The sequence below is a fragment of the Homalodisca vitripennis genome, chromosome 4 (genome assembly GCF_021130785.1).
Source record: "Homalodisca vitripennis isolate AUS2020 chromosome 4, UT_GWSS_2.1, whole genome shotgun sequence".
In the NCBI taxonomy this organism is placed as follows: Eukaryota; Metazoa; Arthropoda; class Insecta; order Hemiptera; family Cicadellidae; genus Homalodisca; species Homalodisca vitripennis.
Window position 1 is genome coordinate 46,608,005 of NC_060210.1, and position 19,878 is coordinate 46,627,882.

At 33.7% G+C, this 19,878-nt stretch overlaps 1 protein-coding gene across 1 annotated transcript; it reads right to left on the reverse strand.

Annotated features, from left to right (window-relative positions):
• Positions 1–12,201: 12,201 nt before the first annotated feature.
• Positions 12,202–14,205, reverse strand: LOC124361003 (piggyBac transposable element-derived protein 2-like). The gene is made up of 3 exons (XM_046815040.1): positions 13,373–14,205; positions 12,863–13,276; positions 12,202–12,209 (listed from the first exon to the last, which is right to left on the reverse strand). Exons 1-3 carry the CDS (start codon positions 13,494–13,496, stop codon positions 12,202–12,204), a joined length of 546 nt encoding a protein of 181 aa, XP_046670996.1. The 5' UTR covers positions 13,497–14,205.
• Between the last annotated feature and the right edge of the window lie 5,673 nt (positions 14,206–19,878).

Sequence of the window (19,878 nt, forward strand, 5' to 3'; positions counted from 1 at the left end):
ATGTGGTTAGCGAAATATGGGTTGTCTTCTTGCTTTCCCTTGATTTCTAGCTTCAACTTTTCTTATGCTGCATTTTTTCCATTCTGTCCTTATTTTTTAGTAGCCACAGGACTTTAGACTTATTTTCCGCATTATTTATGGAATTGGCTGAATCCTCATTTCTTCAGCCAAGGCCCTTTTCCCACTCAGCGTAAGGCACAGTCTTTTTTAGTAGTCAATTTTGTTTTGTTCATTGTTGAGTTGTTAATTTTTCTTCAGAATTTTGAGGTAGTTTTCTTTTTTATGGATGCCACTCTTGTCAGCAAAATGAATGAATGAAATGAAATGATGTTCTTCTGCCTTTTTTTTTTATAAATTGTTAAAACTTTTTGTTACCATTATATAATTTTAATATTATTTTTTTAATCAAAAGATAAAGTTATCTAACTTTTACTATAAATTTAAAGACATGTTATAAAACCTTTGTTAATTGTCTTTAGACAGAAGTAGACATCTCTTGTCTGTGATGTAAATTTTATTGATTGGGAAATAAGGCAAAATCATCTATGGAACAAAAAAATACTAAGGCTAGAGTAAATTACAATGACTATAAATATATACCTTTTGACATAAATCCTTGATCGTTGCAACAAGGTAGACCAAAATTGGGGTTGGAAATATTATTCACTCTGTCCAGCAATGGTCATACATGTGCAATGACTACAGTAAATTGTATGGTAAACAGTGGGTAACTACTAGTAGTGCAAATTTAAAAGACAATTTAGTCTAACATTTACTATACATTTTGTTGTCAACCTATCTTAGTTGTCTTTTGACAGAAGTAGGCTTCTCAGTTCTGTGTGTGACATACCTTGTATATCTATGTTCTTTATAAGAAATAAGGCTAAATCAACTATCGAACAAAATATACTAAGACAATGGCCATAAATATACACAATTAAACATATTTTCTTGGATGTGGCCAAAAAGCAAACTCAACATTGGCATCAGAAATATAATTTAATCAAACCAGAATTGTTCATACATGTGCGAAACCTATTAAATTGCGTGCAAAGCCCCGTGGTATTGTATATTCAAATATATTATTTTGCACATCGTTCTTGTATTAAGCATACTTTCTTAAAGTATAAATTCTATTAGGGTAAAATGTAACAAACGTGTAATGTATTGCATAATGTACATTTTATGCTCGAATAAACAATACTGATACTTAAATAGTGTATTTTTTTGTTGAAAGAGTTTTATGTGCAGATTATTTATATTACGGTTATTGACTAGTTGACCTGATTGATATTTTGTCTAAAGCTATTGGGCTATAAATAAATTATTCTTGTAGTGATTGAAGTTACATATTATACATATAATAGCACATACAATATTTAAACTGCTAAAATAAATATTTAATTATCTGAAAGTAGGTTTATAATCTTACTCTTTCTTACCACAATATGTTGGAATATTACAGCGCATCATATGAGTGGTGTGTTTCTTATATCGTGATCATTCTGGTGTTGTAAATCTACATAACAGACTTCTAAATTCTCTCTAACTATAATAATGAGGACTTCTTCAATTGTTGTTGTATATATTACTTGTTGCCCACAGGATTTTTATCAGCTTTAATTGAAATTTATGGATTATTAGATGGTGTGGGACCCATTGCAGTTTTGAACAATATAATTAATCAAGGAATTGTGTTGAAAGTCTGCAATTGTTCTATAACCGACCTTTTCAGTTAAACTATGTATTATTTGCAAAATGTAGATAAATTTGTGTGTTGAATTGCCCTTGAAATAATTTTGCAGGAATTTGAAATACATGTGAACTATTTTTGTAAATTGTCTCAAATTGCTTGTGCTTTGTGGTGATCTACTACATGATAATTTGGAATCAGTTGTGATATTTTGGATATTAGTAAGGAAATGTAATATGGAATCTATTCCTATTCCTGAAACCAATGTGAACCCTGGCTCTGGTGGTAAACCATATGGCATTAATTTTTCTTTGCTGTATATCAAGCACAACACAATCCAGGTGCTTTATTCTCGTATTTCATTGTCTTATAATGTGGAGAACTGAGTTCATACATCTAAGGCAATGGTAGGCCCTGTAGTCAGTTGAAACATTGACTTAAACTTGTAAGATTATTAGCTGGATGCAAAGACGTAGCCAGTGAGGGGATCCAAGGGGTCCGGTTTCCCCAAATTTTCAATTACTTTTTTAGTAAAAGATTATTATTATTTAAATAATTCAGTATTACTGACATGTACTGCTGAAAGACCGTTCTCAACAAAGAACGGGACAAGAACTTTTTAAGAAACAAAATGGAGCCTTACTCTCTGTCCATTACGGGAAAATATCAGTTGTCTGGACCACCCCCAAATTTTTTCCCGGCTACGTTCTTGGCTAGATGACGTGCTGCACGGGTTTGTAATATCTCAATTCTTTCTATTTCATGTCGATCTTTACGTTGCTGTGCAGTCCACAATTGACTGAAAATTAACTTGGTTTGTAGAATTTCAAGGTTTTTTTTTAACGCAAATTGATTTGCGTCTTATAGGCAGCGTTAGTCTTGATGTAAAATACACATAAAATGAAACCATATAATCAAAGATAAACCAAGGAACTTGTTTGCCAGCTGAGAAGCAAATATTTAAAACATCCAATACAATAACACGAACACCTGATTTTGAAAATTTGTGCTTTACTTTGGGCAGGTAAATTTATTTTTTGTCTATATGGCCTAATAAACCTTCCGGAATTAAACGAATATTTTGTCCAAGTGGCTCAGCTGTTCTTGAGTTTTATGTTTAAACACATTACTTTCAATTTCACACATAGCTTCCTGCTCAATAACAGGCACGTCATGGGCATATTTTTAAATGCATACCAAACATACCTGTAATAGCCCCTCGAAAATATTCTATTCCATTTATCCATTTCTATATAATTGACTTTTAAGTATAAAGTGCAGTGTTTTGGTTCAATGAAGTCAGGAGTGAAACACTTTTTAGTTTTCCTTGTTGTGCCCATCAAGAAAATTTGAACATTTGTCTGAGAAGCCTACTTATGCCAAAGTGTATACTTTAGGCCGTAGTAATTTACTTCAGGCTAAGTTATTTTTGATGCTATAATTGATTATTTTGTTTCGCTACTCTGGTCAAGAAAATATATACATGCATAGCTTTAAGAAGATTATTTCGCTCAACAACATCTAGTTAAGACAATTCATTTCTATTTATAAGATGATCAGTTACCCGCGGCTTCGCCCGCAATTTCTTAAACCAGTGTAAATACAAGAACTTCTGGTTCGAGTATTTTATATTTCCGATGCCAACATTGAGTTTGCCATTGTAATTTACTCTGGTCTTTGCTTTTTTGGTTTTGTAGTTCATTTTGCCTCGTTTCCTCGATCAAGAAAATATACATACATTCACAGGATAGATGAGCCTACTTCTGTCAAAAGACAACTAAGATGGGTTTTATAACAGACTAAGGTTATAGTTTTGCCTTTAATATTATTTTACATTACAGTACTAATCAAGCACTACATACTTAAAATTTGCTCGAATGTATAGTTAAAAGTATATTTGTATTAAAACTTTTAATTTTGTATCTTGATATTTTTTACTTTATTCTAAACAGTGGTTGCAGAAAAGATTCTTTATATAAGAAGTGTTATACTATCAAGCTTACTCTATGCTTTCAAGACCATAAGTATACACAAATTAATAATTGTGGTTAACTAAAATTAACTAAACACTTGGTTGTACTGTCATAAAACTATGTTTAGACAGAACAGTTGATTACGGTTAACAGGCTCTTTCAAATAATAATATTTGTTTGCTGTAATGCAACTTTTGAGACCAAGATAGATTATTTCGCAATTTTAGAGACCAGTGGGGCGTAGCCCGACGTGGTTTTTGAAATAAGAATAAGCATGTATGTTAGCCAGGGACCTTATGAATGCCCATGTAAAATAATACAATCGGTTGAGTTGTTTATGCATGAAAGCGTAACAAACAAACTCACTTTCTCATTTATAATATTAGTTAGGATATAGGTCTCAGAAACCTAGTTTGGTCAAAACATGTCTGCTTCCGGCTCTTTTAATCTTCTTTCGGTCTTACAGATTTTCAGTGCTATAGTGTAGTTTGCCTTTTGTCCTGATGAATGAAATATAATACATACTTATGACTGAGAAGCCTAAGGCAAAACACATCTCCCGATATAAAGTGGAAATACAACATTTCAAACTAATAATAGATAACACGATTTTGGGTTATAGAAATCTTGCTTTTTTCGGATCTACAGGTCTGGGAAAATTTGGCTCGTTGAGTCATGTTAGTGTTCATAACGCTGTGTTTCTTTAAGCCACTGTAAAATGCCGTATCACAATGTCAAAGAAACCAAACAGTTTTGATTAGCCTATATTATGTTCAAAGATCTATAGCTTTGTTCATTAACGCGGGTTTTATAACGTGTTTTATTAATACTGCTAAAAAACACTTTAAACACAGAATTTTCAATGCATCAGATGTTTTTGATTCTTTATTAGCTCAATCTGGAATAGACGTTAATAGGGTAACTTCGTCTCTGTTATCTACATGCCTCTACCGATATACTAAATATTTTACAAAAAATATTACCAAATTTTTCAGCCTTTTTGACGAACTTCAGCTGAAACATCAGAGAAGGTTTAAAAGTGCCAACAGCTCTTTAATGTCACTTAAAATAAGTATTGTGAAACTTAAATATTATCATTATATTTACAAATTCTGGTGTTCCGGAAAAAATGTTCCAGTCATTCTCAATTTCACAATTCTCAAAATTGAAAGGCATACTGAGAGTTTGCCTTTTGTGTCAATGAAGAAAATATATCGTGACTGCGATCAAATGTGTTATTCCACACTCCTCTGACCTTTCTTATGTAACAAATAATGAGAAAACAATAATGCCTGTGTACAACTGAACGGTCGAGTTAAGTTCTAATCATTGAATAGAATATTTTTAGAATATTCAAACTGCAAGGCAGTAGACATTTAACCTTAAATCAGGGAGACAAATATTTTACAGATAGTGACTTTAAATGAATATGAGACAATTCCCATGGCAGTTGATTCATTAGTTTCTGACATTGGGTTTCTTTTCAGAAGTATTGTCACGCCTATACATTTCTATAGTATTTTAGTTTAAATTAGCAATTAGTAAAGAATATTAAACATTCTGAATATGAACATAAAAAGCGCTAGTAAGCGTATTTGGTAAATATAGGTTATTATAACAAATTAAATGAAACGTAATGGCTATAATCTGGGACGAAGCTTACTAGTTTTCGTGCGCTAAGAAGGGTCCACAAGCGATAATGCAGGGTGGTTAAATTGTAAGATTCTCCTTAAACACGGGGTCTTAGCAAATGTATTTAGATTAAAAAAGGAAACTCAATAATATTCTTTTTAAATGGAAAGATAGTTATAACCTTACTGATTTATCCCAAAGTAAAAATAGGAAGTTTGTATGTTTATAATTTCGTTTTCACTGATATGTCTTAGGTACTTATAAATAAGGTTTTATAGTAGTGCGGATATTCTCAAAGGTCAGTATAATGGGTGTAATATTAGATAGACTGAAGTGTTTTAACTGTTCAATATACAGTTCATAAGAATGAACAAACAAATTAATAATTTCGTCTTTAAATTTAGGACCTTAAAATTTGTTTACTCTTAATTTGAATTCGTACATAAGTGATGAGTTGGTGCAATGGAGAATTTATTTTTTGTATATAGAGGTTTAGAGCAAGTAGTTTGTTTAAATACTGATAAAATATGTGTTTAAGTTAAATCTTGCTAGTTGAATAGCTATCATCTGTTGTTCCGTAGATATCTTCTAGGAAAGTAAACATTTCACAGAAGACAGATAACACATTTTTACAGTTGCTGAACATCAAGAGTGAAACAAAGGTTCTTCATAAACATGGTAATGAGTGCTGTGGTTTCAAGAGCAAAGTTAACAATAAATTGTACTCAACCAACACAATTACCAACAGACTACTAATTGTGAGCTTGCCCTCTCTTTATTGTGTTCCTTGATTGTGTTTCCTTTTCTTTCTTCCAACTGCATTCCGTGAAAAAACATGCGTACAAGTGGAATTCATTATATACTTCTGTTGTTTTATTTGATATTATCAAGCAATGAGAATCCTTCAAATCAACAATTCGAATAATTGGTTTAGTTAACGTGTTTACATTGTGCAGCTAATATAACCCTATCCTTCAGCATCAAATGCAAAATATGAAATAACTACGTATTTCGATTAAAATATATTTGAACTATCTCCAATATATGTTTATAGGAAGAAAAATTGAATTATCAGAACAGGTTCTACAAATAATGAGAAAAATTAAATATGAAAAAGTTGTTACCAAATTTATACCTAGGTTACAGGTTTTCTAGTTAGTGGTAATAGATCTAAAAGTTTGATAAAGATTTCCTCCATTTGAGATAATTTAGTGCGCGAGGGTTGGCAGCAGGAAATGAGAGGCAGATCCGTTTTAAAGGCTGCAAGCTTGTCATTGATGTAGAGCTGTTCCAGTCTGACAGCTTATTTTCTATGAGGGTTTTGAAGTTAATATATATATAAAATTGTAATAATGACTAGTATATATATATATATATATATATATATATATATATATATATATAACTACTTTGGATACATAGGTACCTCTAAGCATATGCAAAACACACACGCGCGCGCGCACGCACAAAATTTGAAGTCAGTAACTTACTCCAAAGCTGAATACGTAAAAACTCAAAATAAAAAGATTCGGAAAAAACTAATTTGAAAGAAAAGAGTACTTAAAACTTACATTTAAAAGTCACCAGCGCCATATTGTGAATTTTTCCCCTGTCCCTGGTCTCCTTTCTTCCTTTTAAATTGTTTTTTCTTCACTCTAGATTCTTTCGTAATTTCTTCTACTGCATCTAATGTTTAACATTTCAGAGTACTGTATTATCCTACAATCACTATTTTATAAATTTTAAATCAAACTATATCATATATAGGCTCTCATTTGAATTTTGTGTCCTAGCATGAAAACATTTTTGTAAAGAGTTTATTTTTTGTGAGATATCTGAATATTTGTTTTATGTGGAGCATTGCTGGTTCTAGCACTGAGTTTTTGTATTAGGAAACTTCACCAATTGCCTATTGCCCTATTGGGATTTACACCAAGGATCAAGCTCCCCTAAGCAAAGTTAATATTGCGGTTTTAGTCACTAGATGATTTGTGAAAATAAGCGCCATATACATTTTTAATTGCTTCTAGGTTATTTAAGTTCTTGGAAAAGCTTCTAGGAAATAATTTGCTGTCTGATGGTAAATCTATCAAAGGGACTGGAAGATTACCAGATAAAACTATTGATGAAATACAAAGCTACTATGGAAATGCAATTAGAAACAATGTTGAAAACTTAGAAAGCATGAAGAAAGCTGTGTGTGCAATTTACATCCACCGTCTGTCAACTCTGATGGTAATCCCAGCCACAGCTTGTGTTCTCCCCCACCAGACACCTGGTGTAAGTATAGGCTAGCCCAAGCAGAAAACAAACCCTACAGTCACAAAAGGGCCATCCCCTTAGCAGTAATGGAGGCCATAAGCCTACATTTCAAGCTTTGGCCCATCCAGATTTGCTTCGAAAATGCTTGCACGGCAAAACACAAAATGTGAATGAATCCTTTAATAATGTTTTGTGGACAAGGATTCCTAAAAATACCTTTGTAGGAAGAAAAACCTTGGAATTAGGAGCTAAAGATGCTCTTCTAACATTTAATGATGGCAATATAAGTAGACTACAAGTTTTAAAAGGACTAGGACTTTGTGATTTTGGACTACTGTTGCTGCACTGAAAGATGCGGATGACATCTGGACCCGTAAAGCGGATAAAGCAGTCCGAGAGATGACCTAAGAGTCCAGAGTGCAAAAGAGAAGAAAGAACTTGCTGAAAGTGAAGGCGGGGGTGATCACTACTGTCCAGGAGGTTTCTAACTCTTGTAGGTTACATTGTCATTGTAAATAAAGGCTACCTTGGTTTGTTTTTTGCAATTACCGAAAGTTTCATTTTTTCACCTTTAGGTACCAATATCTTGAGAACCGTTCAAGATATCTCTTTGAAATTTTTAAACATCGTTCACTGTGACATAAAAACAATTCAAAGAACCAATCATTAATATATATAAAAAGTTCAAAGAAATAAAAAATAAAATATCCCATTATTTAGTAAAAAGATTATAAAAAATAAAAAAATTTATAAAAGTTTTATTTTTTGTGTTAAAAATATAATTTGTTTATCATAGCTTGCAAAAGACCTAAGAAAAATCCTCCAAAAATTTCAACTCTTTATCTCAAGTACAACCCGAGATAAGTGTACCTAAAATTGGGCTTTTTATCATGGGCGATATAGGACCGTTTAGCCTCCCTTAATAGATAAACCAAAGTACGTTTGTAAATAAAATCAATTTGGGCATTTGTTACTACCCTCCCTTGATACGCCTTTTCCATATCTTGATACGATGCCGTTATACTTAAGTTTAAGGCGACGCGGTCTGGAATTCTCACTTCTCTGGATGTGGGCAATGCACTCTACTTTTCAACTTCTGTCATCGCTATAAGGCTTTGAATTGTTACAGTGTCAAAAAAAAACATATAGTAAAAAATTTTTGTTCATTGGTAATGTCATAGTACACTATAACTAAATAAGTTGTAGCGGCCGTCTCTTTGACTACTTCCAAACTCAGCAATACTTTACAAAAGAAAAAACAAAACAAATTAGTTAGTAGTACATCATTGTTTTCGTGTAGAAACAAAAAATTTTGTTATGTAAAAAATAAAAAAAGTATACTTTTAAGTTTTTGGCGACCTTATTCCCTTTCCAAATAGTACAATCCATAAATTTAATTGTAACTACTATAGATTATTTAAACCTAAAGAATACACCTTAACAAATTGATTATTACAGATCTTTTTGTGTCAAAATAATATTTTATGAGGCTGACAAAAAAGAGGCAAATTTTAAGAAAAAAAAAAACGAATCAAAAGATCACAAGTTTGTAAGACAGGGAAAATTGATTTATTGTTAAAGCCATAATTAATCCATACGAGAGGGATGGCCTGGTTTATTCTATATCAGTTGAGGAAGTCTTCTTGTAATTTTTTTGAAAGAACAACACTTATTTCTCTTACGATGTTGTGATTATTTGTATATTTAGAATTGTTTATCGAAAAATGCTAGACTAATAAACAAATGAACAACGGGTTCAAAAAGAATCACACCAAAGTCTCACTGGAACACTGTCATATTAATCTTTATTCTTAACTAATAAATGCTCATCCTCGATGCTACAACAGAAATACAAACATACTTAATGTAAACAATAGATTTTAAAGACGAATTTGTAGAAATGTGAATAAACTGACCATCGTTCGTAAAAGTCGTAAATGTGTCTCTGAATTTCTAGGTTACAACATTGGTTAGGATTTTCCTCTCGGGAGATATTATCCAACATAGAGCAGCAATTTGAATAACTGTGTTCCGTATTTTAATTTATACCACACATGCATAATTGTGGTTAATTGATTAAATATGATCATAATTTTATGAAACGTCCATAAGGAATATAATGGAACCATACTTTACTGTATTCAAAACTGAATGGCCCTAATATTACACTAAATCTGTACTAGAATATAGTTAATGACCTCCATCATTTTGTGAAATCAGTTACCAAATCTCATTCACTATCAAACTTCTAAAATTACTTGACTCACTCCACGACGAGCCAAATGGTTGTATAGTCCAGGACCACTCACTATAACATAAATATAACAGCTGAACAAATCTGTAGTGGAAATTAATAAAGGAGGAATGCTAGGGAGGTGGGTAGGACACAAGTAGAAGGCAGAAGACAGGTATAAATGACAAGAGTTTGAATAATGCACAAATATCCGAATCAGCTGTGTTACAACCCTCAACAACCTCGGGCCCTTACCGCACATCAAGTCTACAACCTGGTTGTCCGCCTCGCTGCACTAAACTTCAACATTCTTTACCTTGAAACAAAAGGTAATTGTAATACATATTCTTGATTTCCCTCTTCCAGTTATAAGAAGCATAATCTGGCCTAGGCTACAATCGAAACATGATTTTTTTAAAGTGTAATTTGTGTAGAAATATATTTACAGTGCTGGCCAAATTATTAGACTAAAGCACATTTTTGTGTTTTTTTCTTCTCAATTTTTACTAAAAAATTGTTAATTTCATGTTGGTATATGTTAAAGTATATACCCTCAAGTATATAGCAAGGTCCTTTTTTTTACCCATTTCCTGATAATTTTATAAATAGCCAATAAGGAAGTAAAAAAGTAGTTTCATACACTCACAAATGACCTTAAACTTACTTTAATAATAACAGAACACACTAATAGAAAGATCTACTGAACCTAAAACATGTTAACCACATGAAAAATTAACTGTAACCTGATTGGGGTTATGGAGCTGGTAGATTTGTAAGGCAGATGATAAACAAAACAGGCAGTGTTGCCACCCGCCAACATAAAATTACCAAATTTTCTACTAATACTATTCTAAAGTAACACAGGAATGAGGGTATATACTTTAACATATACCAACATGAAATTAAAAATTTTTTTAGTAAAAATTGAGAAGAAAAAACACAAAAATGTGCTTTAGTCTAATAATTTGGCCAGCACTGTAGTTTGGTACTAGTCTTAGTACTTGGAATATGTATGTATACAAACACACACACACACACACACACACACACACACACACACACACACACACACACACACACACACACACACACACACACACACACACACACAACACACACACACACACACACACACACACACACACACACACACACATATATATATATACACTCGTTTTGTATGACGAGTTTTTTTTAACAACTTTATGTTAAAAAACGCTTCAAAACAACGACGTTATTTATTTCTTTAATGCCTCCGCCACTATGCTTAGAATTTAATAAAACCGGTAGAAATGGTAGATAAACAAACATTTTAAATGTTTTAACGTCAATATATTAAAAATCAGCGGTCGTTTGAAAAATGAACGTATAAAATTGCCTTAACGTATAAAAATCATTAAAAGTCTTTAATATGTTCCTGGTCTAAGTATTACAGTTAACCTCTTACGGCCCAAATTATTTATTTGTCAGGAAAAAAATCTTTTACCAAAATTTTTTGGTATTAATAAACCTTTTAAGATGACTACTATTTTTTTTTAAATTTTTATTTGTATATTTAGGGGTTGTTTAAGGTTTGTTGCAAATTAGCAACATTGGGCATAATGTAAAATAAGCTCAAAATGGGTATGTAACAAAAATGAAACAGTGGGTTATAATAGAATAATGTTTATTTACATGAAAGTTTTCATTGTCAGGGTAATATATTAACAGTTTTTAGAAACTTGCTAATAAAAACACTCTAGTAGAGTACACAAACATAATAAAATAAGTTTAGGCATAAACCAGATATGGTTAAGCTCATGTGTGAAATGCGGTGAAGCAATTGCGAGCTTTTGTCAAGCAGAAATGAACACTGCACTTGATGCACTTCACCACAGTTATTCCTTTGCATTGTGGGTTTTTGCAACGTTGTCGGTCCTCTGTGATTTGAGGCCAGTGTGATGTCTCATCTCTTCTAGTAGTGGGCTCTGGAATTGGTTTGGCTGGGCCACGTTTCTTCTTTAGATTGTGTTGCATATCAATCTGATCTGCAGATGGTCTTCCTCTTTTCTTTTCTGTGTTCTTCCTTTGTTTTAGAAGACTCTCGGCCACACTTGATTTGCAATCCAATAAGTCCATTATGTCTTTTTTAGTTAATTTTTGCTCTTTGTAACTTCTTCGGTAAACAAGCCTTGGGTTTACGAGTGTGAGATCCATGAAGTGGAATAAAAACTTTAGGTACCATTTCTTGGATTTTATTTTTATTCTGTAGTATGCAATCAAGCCATCCAAGAGGTCTACACCTCCCATAAATTTGTTGTAAGTTACTACAGCTTTCGGGCATGGAACAAAAATTTCCTTTGATGATTTCCTATCATATCTCTTAACTTCTGTCAATGGAAGCGCACTTTCAAAAGTCGAAACTAAGGTTACTCCTCTGTTGTCATCAAACCATTTGATTGCTCTCACCTCAATGTCATCTTTTTCATGTTTCTTTTCTTCAAATGATCCTCTTCCTTGTGCTTTCATTTCTTTATCTTTGGGAAAGTTTAATCCCGGAAACCGACCAGTCCTTATGGTAGATAATCCACCAATGCCTAGCTTAGAAAGTTCAAAAAAACAGTGGCAATGAAGAAAACCAGTTGTCAAAGAAAAGTAGGTAATCTTTCTCCCTTGGAATGGTGTTGGCCATTTTCAGAACTATATTTGAGCTCGCCCCAAGATCAGGAAAACCAGGAACTGGCTGAATTTTCCCACAGTAAATTTCAAAGTTATATACAAGTCCTTTTGTATCACACAAAGCAAAGATTTTATAACCCCATTTTTTAGGTTTTTTTGGATTGTATTGTCGAAGTTTTGAGTTCCCCTTATAAGGCACAATCTGTTCATCAACACATAAGTGCTGTTTCTTGGAAATCATTTTGAATTTTTCCTTTAAATGATCAACCATGGGACGAATTTTGTAAAGTCTGTCACGCTCAGGATCATTTGGATTGTAGTTCGTGTTGTCATTCAAATGCAAGTTATTTTTTATTTCAATCCAACGATTTCGACCAATAACATCTGCTACTTTTGGGACTCTTGTCAAACTTGCCCAATACATCCTTGCCCTGTGAAGGCCAAAAATTGACATTGCAAAACAAATACCAATATATTGTTCGAGTTCATTCCTGGTCAAGTTCAATGGCTTGTTAGGATTTTTTTGAATTGCAAATAAATTTGACTGATCTACAATTCTATCAAGAATTGAGTTGTCAAAAAATTCTTTAAAGTATTCTATAGGAGAGGCACGCACAGTACTTTCAGGAAGTGTGTCTTTCCAGATAACAGGCTCTCTTACACTTTCGGCAGCATCCACATTTGTCCAAAGTGGGGGTGGAGGCTTATCTTTGTTGGTCTTCCTTGGTGCCTGCGTAGAAGTAGACGGTTCTTCCTCTTCTGCTTGACTTGAGGTTTCATTTCGAATTTCTGCTAAGTTGTCTTCTTCGGAGTTCATTTCTTCGTCTAAGGACAAACACAATTGAGTTAGATCATTATAATATTACATTTACATACACAAAGTAATAAGTATCACCAATAATGTCAATGAGCTGTGCTTACCATTATTGTATTTAGATTGCATAAATCTTTCCAGTCGGTTTGTGTGGGCAAGGTCTGGGTCGTAATCTGGGTCGGCGTCACTGTCGTCTGCACTACCATCGTCACTCGAATCAGGTGGCAGCATACAGCATTCCTCTATTTATTCACTCGTGAGATAAACCGGAGGACGAGGATCCCTCCTTGATCGATTCATCTCTAATTACAAATATAGGTTTTTAGTTTTACAATAGCATAAATCTTCGAGACTCTTTTGTAATGAATTATGCTTATTTGGAAACAAATATGTACCTTGAAAACTAAGTTTATACCCAGCCATTATGGCCCAATGTTGCAAAAAATATACTAACAGATTTTCAGGTTTTTTCCCACTGTTGCATTAAAGACACAATGCGGAATCGAGAGTTTTCTAGGTTATGGCCCAATGTTGCAATAAAGACTCAAACGGTTTTCGAGCTGTAAACTTTGAAAATTTGTGAAAACAACTTATGTAATCAATTAATATACTTAAATAATGAAATTCTCAACACCTAGTATTTTTTTGATTTAGCTAACTTACCTTTTTTGGGAGTATGGCTTCTCTAAAGCTGTTGAATTGCAGAGCATGTAAAATCCAAGAATCACAACAACAAGATGGCTGCCTCTGGACTACCTGTAGTCAGTGTAGCCAATGTTTTGCCACAAAATTTACCACCAGTATGTTGCAAAAACGTACCAATGGGATTTAAAGCGATATTTAACATCTAAAGTCCTAAAAAAAATTAAATGTGGTATGTTGCTAAATCGCAACATGGGGCCGTAAGAGGTTAATAGAATAATTAATTAAGAGTTGCCTTACGGAAAATCGTTGTAGTTGTTCTTAAAAAAAAGGATTTAAAACATTAGAACCCGCACGGATATTCGCTACCTACGGATGTGTACCCAATTTAGTCGAAATTTTTGGGTTTTGTGTTCATAAACACGGACACGCGTACAAGCACAGTACAAAAAGCGTTTTTATTAGGGATTTTGGAGAACTAATATTTTCTTAAAAATCAGAATCTTGATTAATCTTTGGATCATTGCCATATTGCTTTATTAAGTCCTTACATACAGAAAAATAGAATTTGCCTTATTCGTTGTATAAGAAGTAGTGTTTTCTAAGTTTAGTAACCAAATTCTCATTTGTTTACAAACATTTCTCGGTCAGTTAGTTTTTATACTGCGAAAAATTAAACAAAAATATTTGGTTCAATAAACTAGAACATCTTATGAAGCTAGATTAAAAACTATTAATTTAAACTTAATTCTTTTCATAATACCTCAGTATTTTTTATATTCATGGCTGAAAAGGGAATTACGTGAGACCGTAACTCATTACCATTTATAGTGAGCCTCTATTACATTTGAATTGATGCATGATTCTTCGTTTTCCATTTAACATAGAACTGTATTTTAGTAACATAAGTACTCATAAGATGTACATCAATATATCTCAAATGAAATAAGCAGTTTACTAGAGAAAATAGTTATGTAAATGAAGTAAATAAGCGGAGACGTAAGGTGGCGTGATCGCCCTAAACATGCAACCTGACAAATCGTTATGTCTCTTATATCCTGCTGCCAGCGCAGCGGACACTGCAAGCTACATTACTTGCAGTTGATTGACTGTTATCTTATCTCTGTGCCTTGACTTACTTTTAGTAGATTGACTGTTATCTTATCTCGGTGCCTTGACTTATTTGCAGTAGATTTGACTGTTATCTTATCTCTATGCCTTGACTTACTTGGAGAGAACGACTGTTATCTTATATCTGTGCTTTGACTTACTTGCAGAAGATTGACTGTTATCTTATCTCTCTGGCTTGACTTACTTGCAGTAGAAGGACTGTTATCTTATGTCTTCGCCTTGACTTACTTGCAGTAGATCAACTGTTATCTTATCTCTGTACCTTGACTTACTTGCAGTAGAAGGACTGTTATCTTATCTCTGCGCTTTGACTTACTTGCAGTAGAAGGACTGTTATCTTATCTCTGTGCCTTGACTGGTCTCAGTGTTGTGACTTCAGCTCAGATTAGAGTGAATGAGCAGAACATCCTTTTTGACTGGAATTGAATTTTTCTCATATCTCTCCCAGTGGCTAGAAAAAACTGGGGGGGGGGGAATGAAATATATAAAATGTTTAAAAAGGAATATTCCTCTAAAATTCGAGGAAATGTCCTCAGAAGTGCAGCTTTAGGTTAATGTTACTTTAAAAAAATGTTCATGCTTCGTCTCCTATCCAGGTTTTCCATGGGGTAACAGAAGAGGATATACTATAGGGTACCACTGAGGGATCACAACTGACTAAAGTAGGGTTCACCTTGTAGGTAGTAAACTACTACGTATCGGTTTTGTGCCTCTTCCCATCAGTGGGATTAAAACTACAGCGATTTTATCAGCGCTATGTTTATTGAACCGTTTCATATTTTTAGAATTATTGTCGATAGTACTAACTCCTGTCCTGATTTTCTCGTGATAATAACATCTGCTACTTTTATTGTCGGATTTTGTGTATTTGTAAGTAGGTGCGATAACTTGACACATCCCCGTGTATGACTAGCAATTGAGGTGTTAATGAAATATAACTGGCCATTTATCGGGTAATTTCCCATTCAGGAGTAATAAATCATAAATATACCGATGAATTTATACTTGAACTTTAAAAGCATCAAGTATATTTCACGGACTCTCTTTCTGTGGGGAAAGCTATTCAATATTGTATTGCTTTATAATCTTTATGGAATTCGACTCGTACAAAATTAGTTATTTTAGTTCGTAATTTACTGTACATGTCGTTGTCGAAAATAATAATCTCCATTATGAGATAATTTACATTATGAGATAAAAGTCTCAGCCGAAAAGAATTAAAATAATTTAAATTTCACTTAAAAATCCATTATTTTATTTGTAAACCACATCAATATCTTAACAAATCGCACTGATCCATATGTTGCAGATGTCCCATCAGCTCTTCATGAATTAATCAACAGAGTAAACCTCAGTGAGCACCAGAAGAGAGGTCCAGTGTGAGTGTTAGCAGGAGGAACAATTATTATTATTAAATTAAAATATAGGTCAAACAATAGGTTACTTGCCAACAAATAAAACAGTACAACAAAACATGCAACGTAGGTTTCGTAACAATCTACTTTCTTAAGGCAAATGTGACAACCGAGTCTTGAGTATGATGATAGCGAAACATTATATTTATACTTAACGCGTTTAGTAGTAACATTGATTTTACTACTTAGTAAAATGAAAGGTAGTAGTAATTCAAAAATGCAATATCGAGTAGAACGCAACGACTTCCAATAATGAGGCTCTCATTGTGAAGGATAATATGTTTGGGTTATTTAGGATTAATGTCTATGCATTAACTAACAATATATCTAACTATGAATTACTATTATAGAGTTGTAATAGCGTTCTCATTTCAACTGTTACAGCTGATTTGTATGTAGTGTAATGAATTTTTACTGTTAAATTTTGTTCTTCTTAAAAATGTCGAGAGAGGGATACATTCCAATATCCCCCTTGGCTGCGCTACTGATCTGTCCTAAATATGAGTAATTTCCAAAATCGTGCCAAGTTTCAATCAAACCTGCCATAATATTGTATATATTTCTCAAATATGCCGCCGCTAATTCAAAGTCTTACATAAAACGCTTACAATATTATGAATCATAAGTAACTATGGTATTAATATAAATATGTTTTAAATGTTATAGTTCTTAAAACACAAGATTTACTTTCAATGTTATCTGGCTATATCTGGCTCGTACGTTGTGCGAAATACTTCAAAAGGATTCCAGATCTTTGCTGTTACACAGGGTGATTATAAAGTAAAAGTAAATATATTTATTTTAACAGGCCATGTTAAGGTTAAGAAGCACTCTCTAACACAACCTGGGGACCAACGACTTAAAGTTGACTTCCGAACCACCACCAATGGCCGGGCAGGAGGGCTGCTTGCAAGGACAGGATCGGTCAGCGGTCACCCATCCAAGCAGCAGCCACATTACATGTGATTCTTTTAAGTTGTTTATAAAATGTTAATGAAACTGAAATGTCTAGTATTAATGACTTGCTTTGAAGAAAATAAATGTTCAATATTTATATTGTTAATAAAATACAGACGTTTAGAATTAGGCTATTGAACAAAGAAATGTTCAGTAGGAGAGTACGTGGTGGTTGTAATCTATATAACGAAGACTGATAAGGCGCACGTGTGTGACCTTGACCCGTCAGCTGAAGAAAACTCTGCTGTTAATAGTATATCGAGCAGGGCATTAACTAGCAAGCACTGAGCCTAGACAGTAAACGTCCCGGTCGATTTATACTTGTGAAATTATAGTTGTTTGCATGCTCTAACGCAGTAAATATCCTTAAACGTTTATAAGACATTAAGTGGGAAATGTTACCAAATAAAAAACGGTAAATCTTCTTTGATGACTCTGAGTTGTTGGAATAATGGCTGAATATACTCCTAGCATACTGAGTGAACCATAAACCACAAGAGTAAATTTTTATCAGTATTAGTGTTTTTAAATTAGTTTTAACGCTGCACACAGAACTAATTATACGAGTTTTACGCATTACGTGCTTAATATAACAGTTTAAAACATTGAACTCTTTTTATGTTGTAATAACATAAGCCTATAAATTCCAGAACATCTGGAACTTATTATATTTACTTAGTAATACTTCTACAATATTCAAAAAATGAACAGGCTGTGGAATCTTAAACATAGAAGGACAAATGTGATCTTGCTAAAACAGAATACACATTGCACCAGCGATATGTCTCCGAGCAGGCATAACGCTTGATGGTGAGAGACGAAAAGTGGTCCCAAGATCGAGGGTGGTTTGAAGCCGTGGAGGGCTTCACGTCTCGACGTTTCTCCATTGATGAAGTTGGACTAAACAGCAAAGACAAAACACTCTATTGTTTACTCGAAACTAAAACCCTCTGTGTAAAATATAGGTTTCACAGGAATGGATGTAACTTTATTGTGTCACGGCTTAGTCACAATAGTTTGCATTGGAAGTTTTGTTTACTTTTGAAACTTAATCCATATATATATATATAAGAAAAGACAATGGAAATGAATTAGGCGGAATAGATGTTTACTTCAGGGATAAAGCTTCAATGCCACGATATGGAATGGAGAATATGGATGAAAGACCTCGAGATGTAAATGATAATTATAATATTATAGACATCTTTTTTGATGAAGCGGTATTTTGGAGTAATTTCGGTTATCGCACAACAGTTCAGTCTTGTGCTAACCGATAGTGGTAATTAGCGAGACACTTCAGAAAAACATTCCTTGCAAATTCTGAATGCAAACACTTCTTCATCTAGTTTATAATAAGTGGCTACTGGGTAAATAAGAGCTTTTTTGTGTTCGAGATGTTTCTGATGTCGAAACGATGAGTTCGTTTTTGAACTCTTTGCCATCGACCTTATTGTATCTCATTAAACGGACGTGGACTCCAGATTCCAAGAGTAAAGTTTGTGACAGTGTCAGATTTGGTCCTCCTCTTCGTAGACTAATGGATATTGTCTCAGCTCTCTAACTGAGAGATCACGGGTTCTAATCCCGGGGAGGGCCAATCAATGCATAGGCATGATTAATAGCGTACTTTTAAAATAAATACCAGTGTAAATCAAAGCCAGCATAGCTTAAAGCTGATGCTTAAAAGAAAAGAAAGTGTGAGATTTCAGATTCTGCTTAAGGTGAAATGGAGCTTAACTCAACAATCGCATTGAATCAACCCTTCTCACAATAGCTAAGTAGCTTTCATAGAAAGTTTAACGTCAGCAAAGGATTACGTGACAGCACACGCCATATAATTCTATAGATCTTTACGACAGCCTTATAAAAACCATAATCTTAAAGATAAACACGCTGAAAGGAGCCCACATCCAGGAGGCTAGGGTTTATGATGCATAGCACACAGTTCCTTTTCTGACAAGCATTTGCAGCTTCTATCCATTAGTCGCAGGGAAAATGTTTGGAGATAGCTGAAGTTGAACCAAGATTAGCTGTTTTTACACGGTTATACGTTGCATTTAGTCAGGAGGAAAGTCAACACATCAAGATTTTCATTGAGTATTCCTCCATACAAACAATTTTGTATACCGTCAGGTGATAAATACATACGCTGCATGTAATCCCAGAGAAATCGAAGTTTAAGTGGTTTAAGTTTAAGTCGGACGGTATGAACCAGTCCACACAGTTCAATTAATCATGACTGCATGAGACGAAGTTTACCATAGATTACGTGCTGATAATGTGAACGTTTCCCACAATACACACCAGTGACAGGCAGTCTGACCCCATCAACCCGGCCCAAATAATCACGACTGTATGAGCTTATGCTTAGCAAGAGTTACATGTTGATAATGTTAACGTTAGCCGCAATACGCGGCAGTGACAGGCGGTCTGACCCCATCAACCCGGCCCATCTAATCACGACTGTA

Coding starts and splice junctions, on each gene's coding strand:
- LOC124361003 (XM_046815040.1), bottom strand. CDS start 13,496: ATGCTGCCACCTGATTCGAGTGACGATGGTAGTGCAGACGACAGTGAC. Junction 13,277..13,372: donor GCAATCTAAATACAATAATG/GTAAGCACAGCT, acceptor GTTTGTCCTTAG/ACGAAGAAATGAACTCCGAA.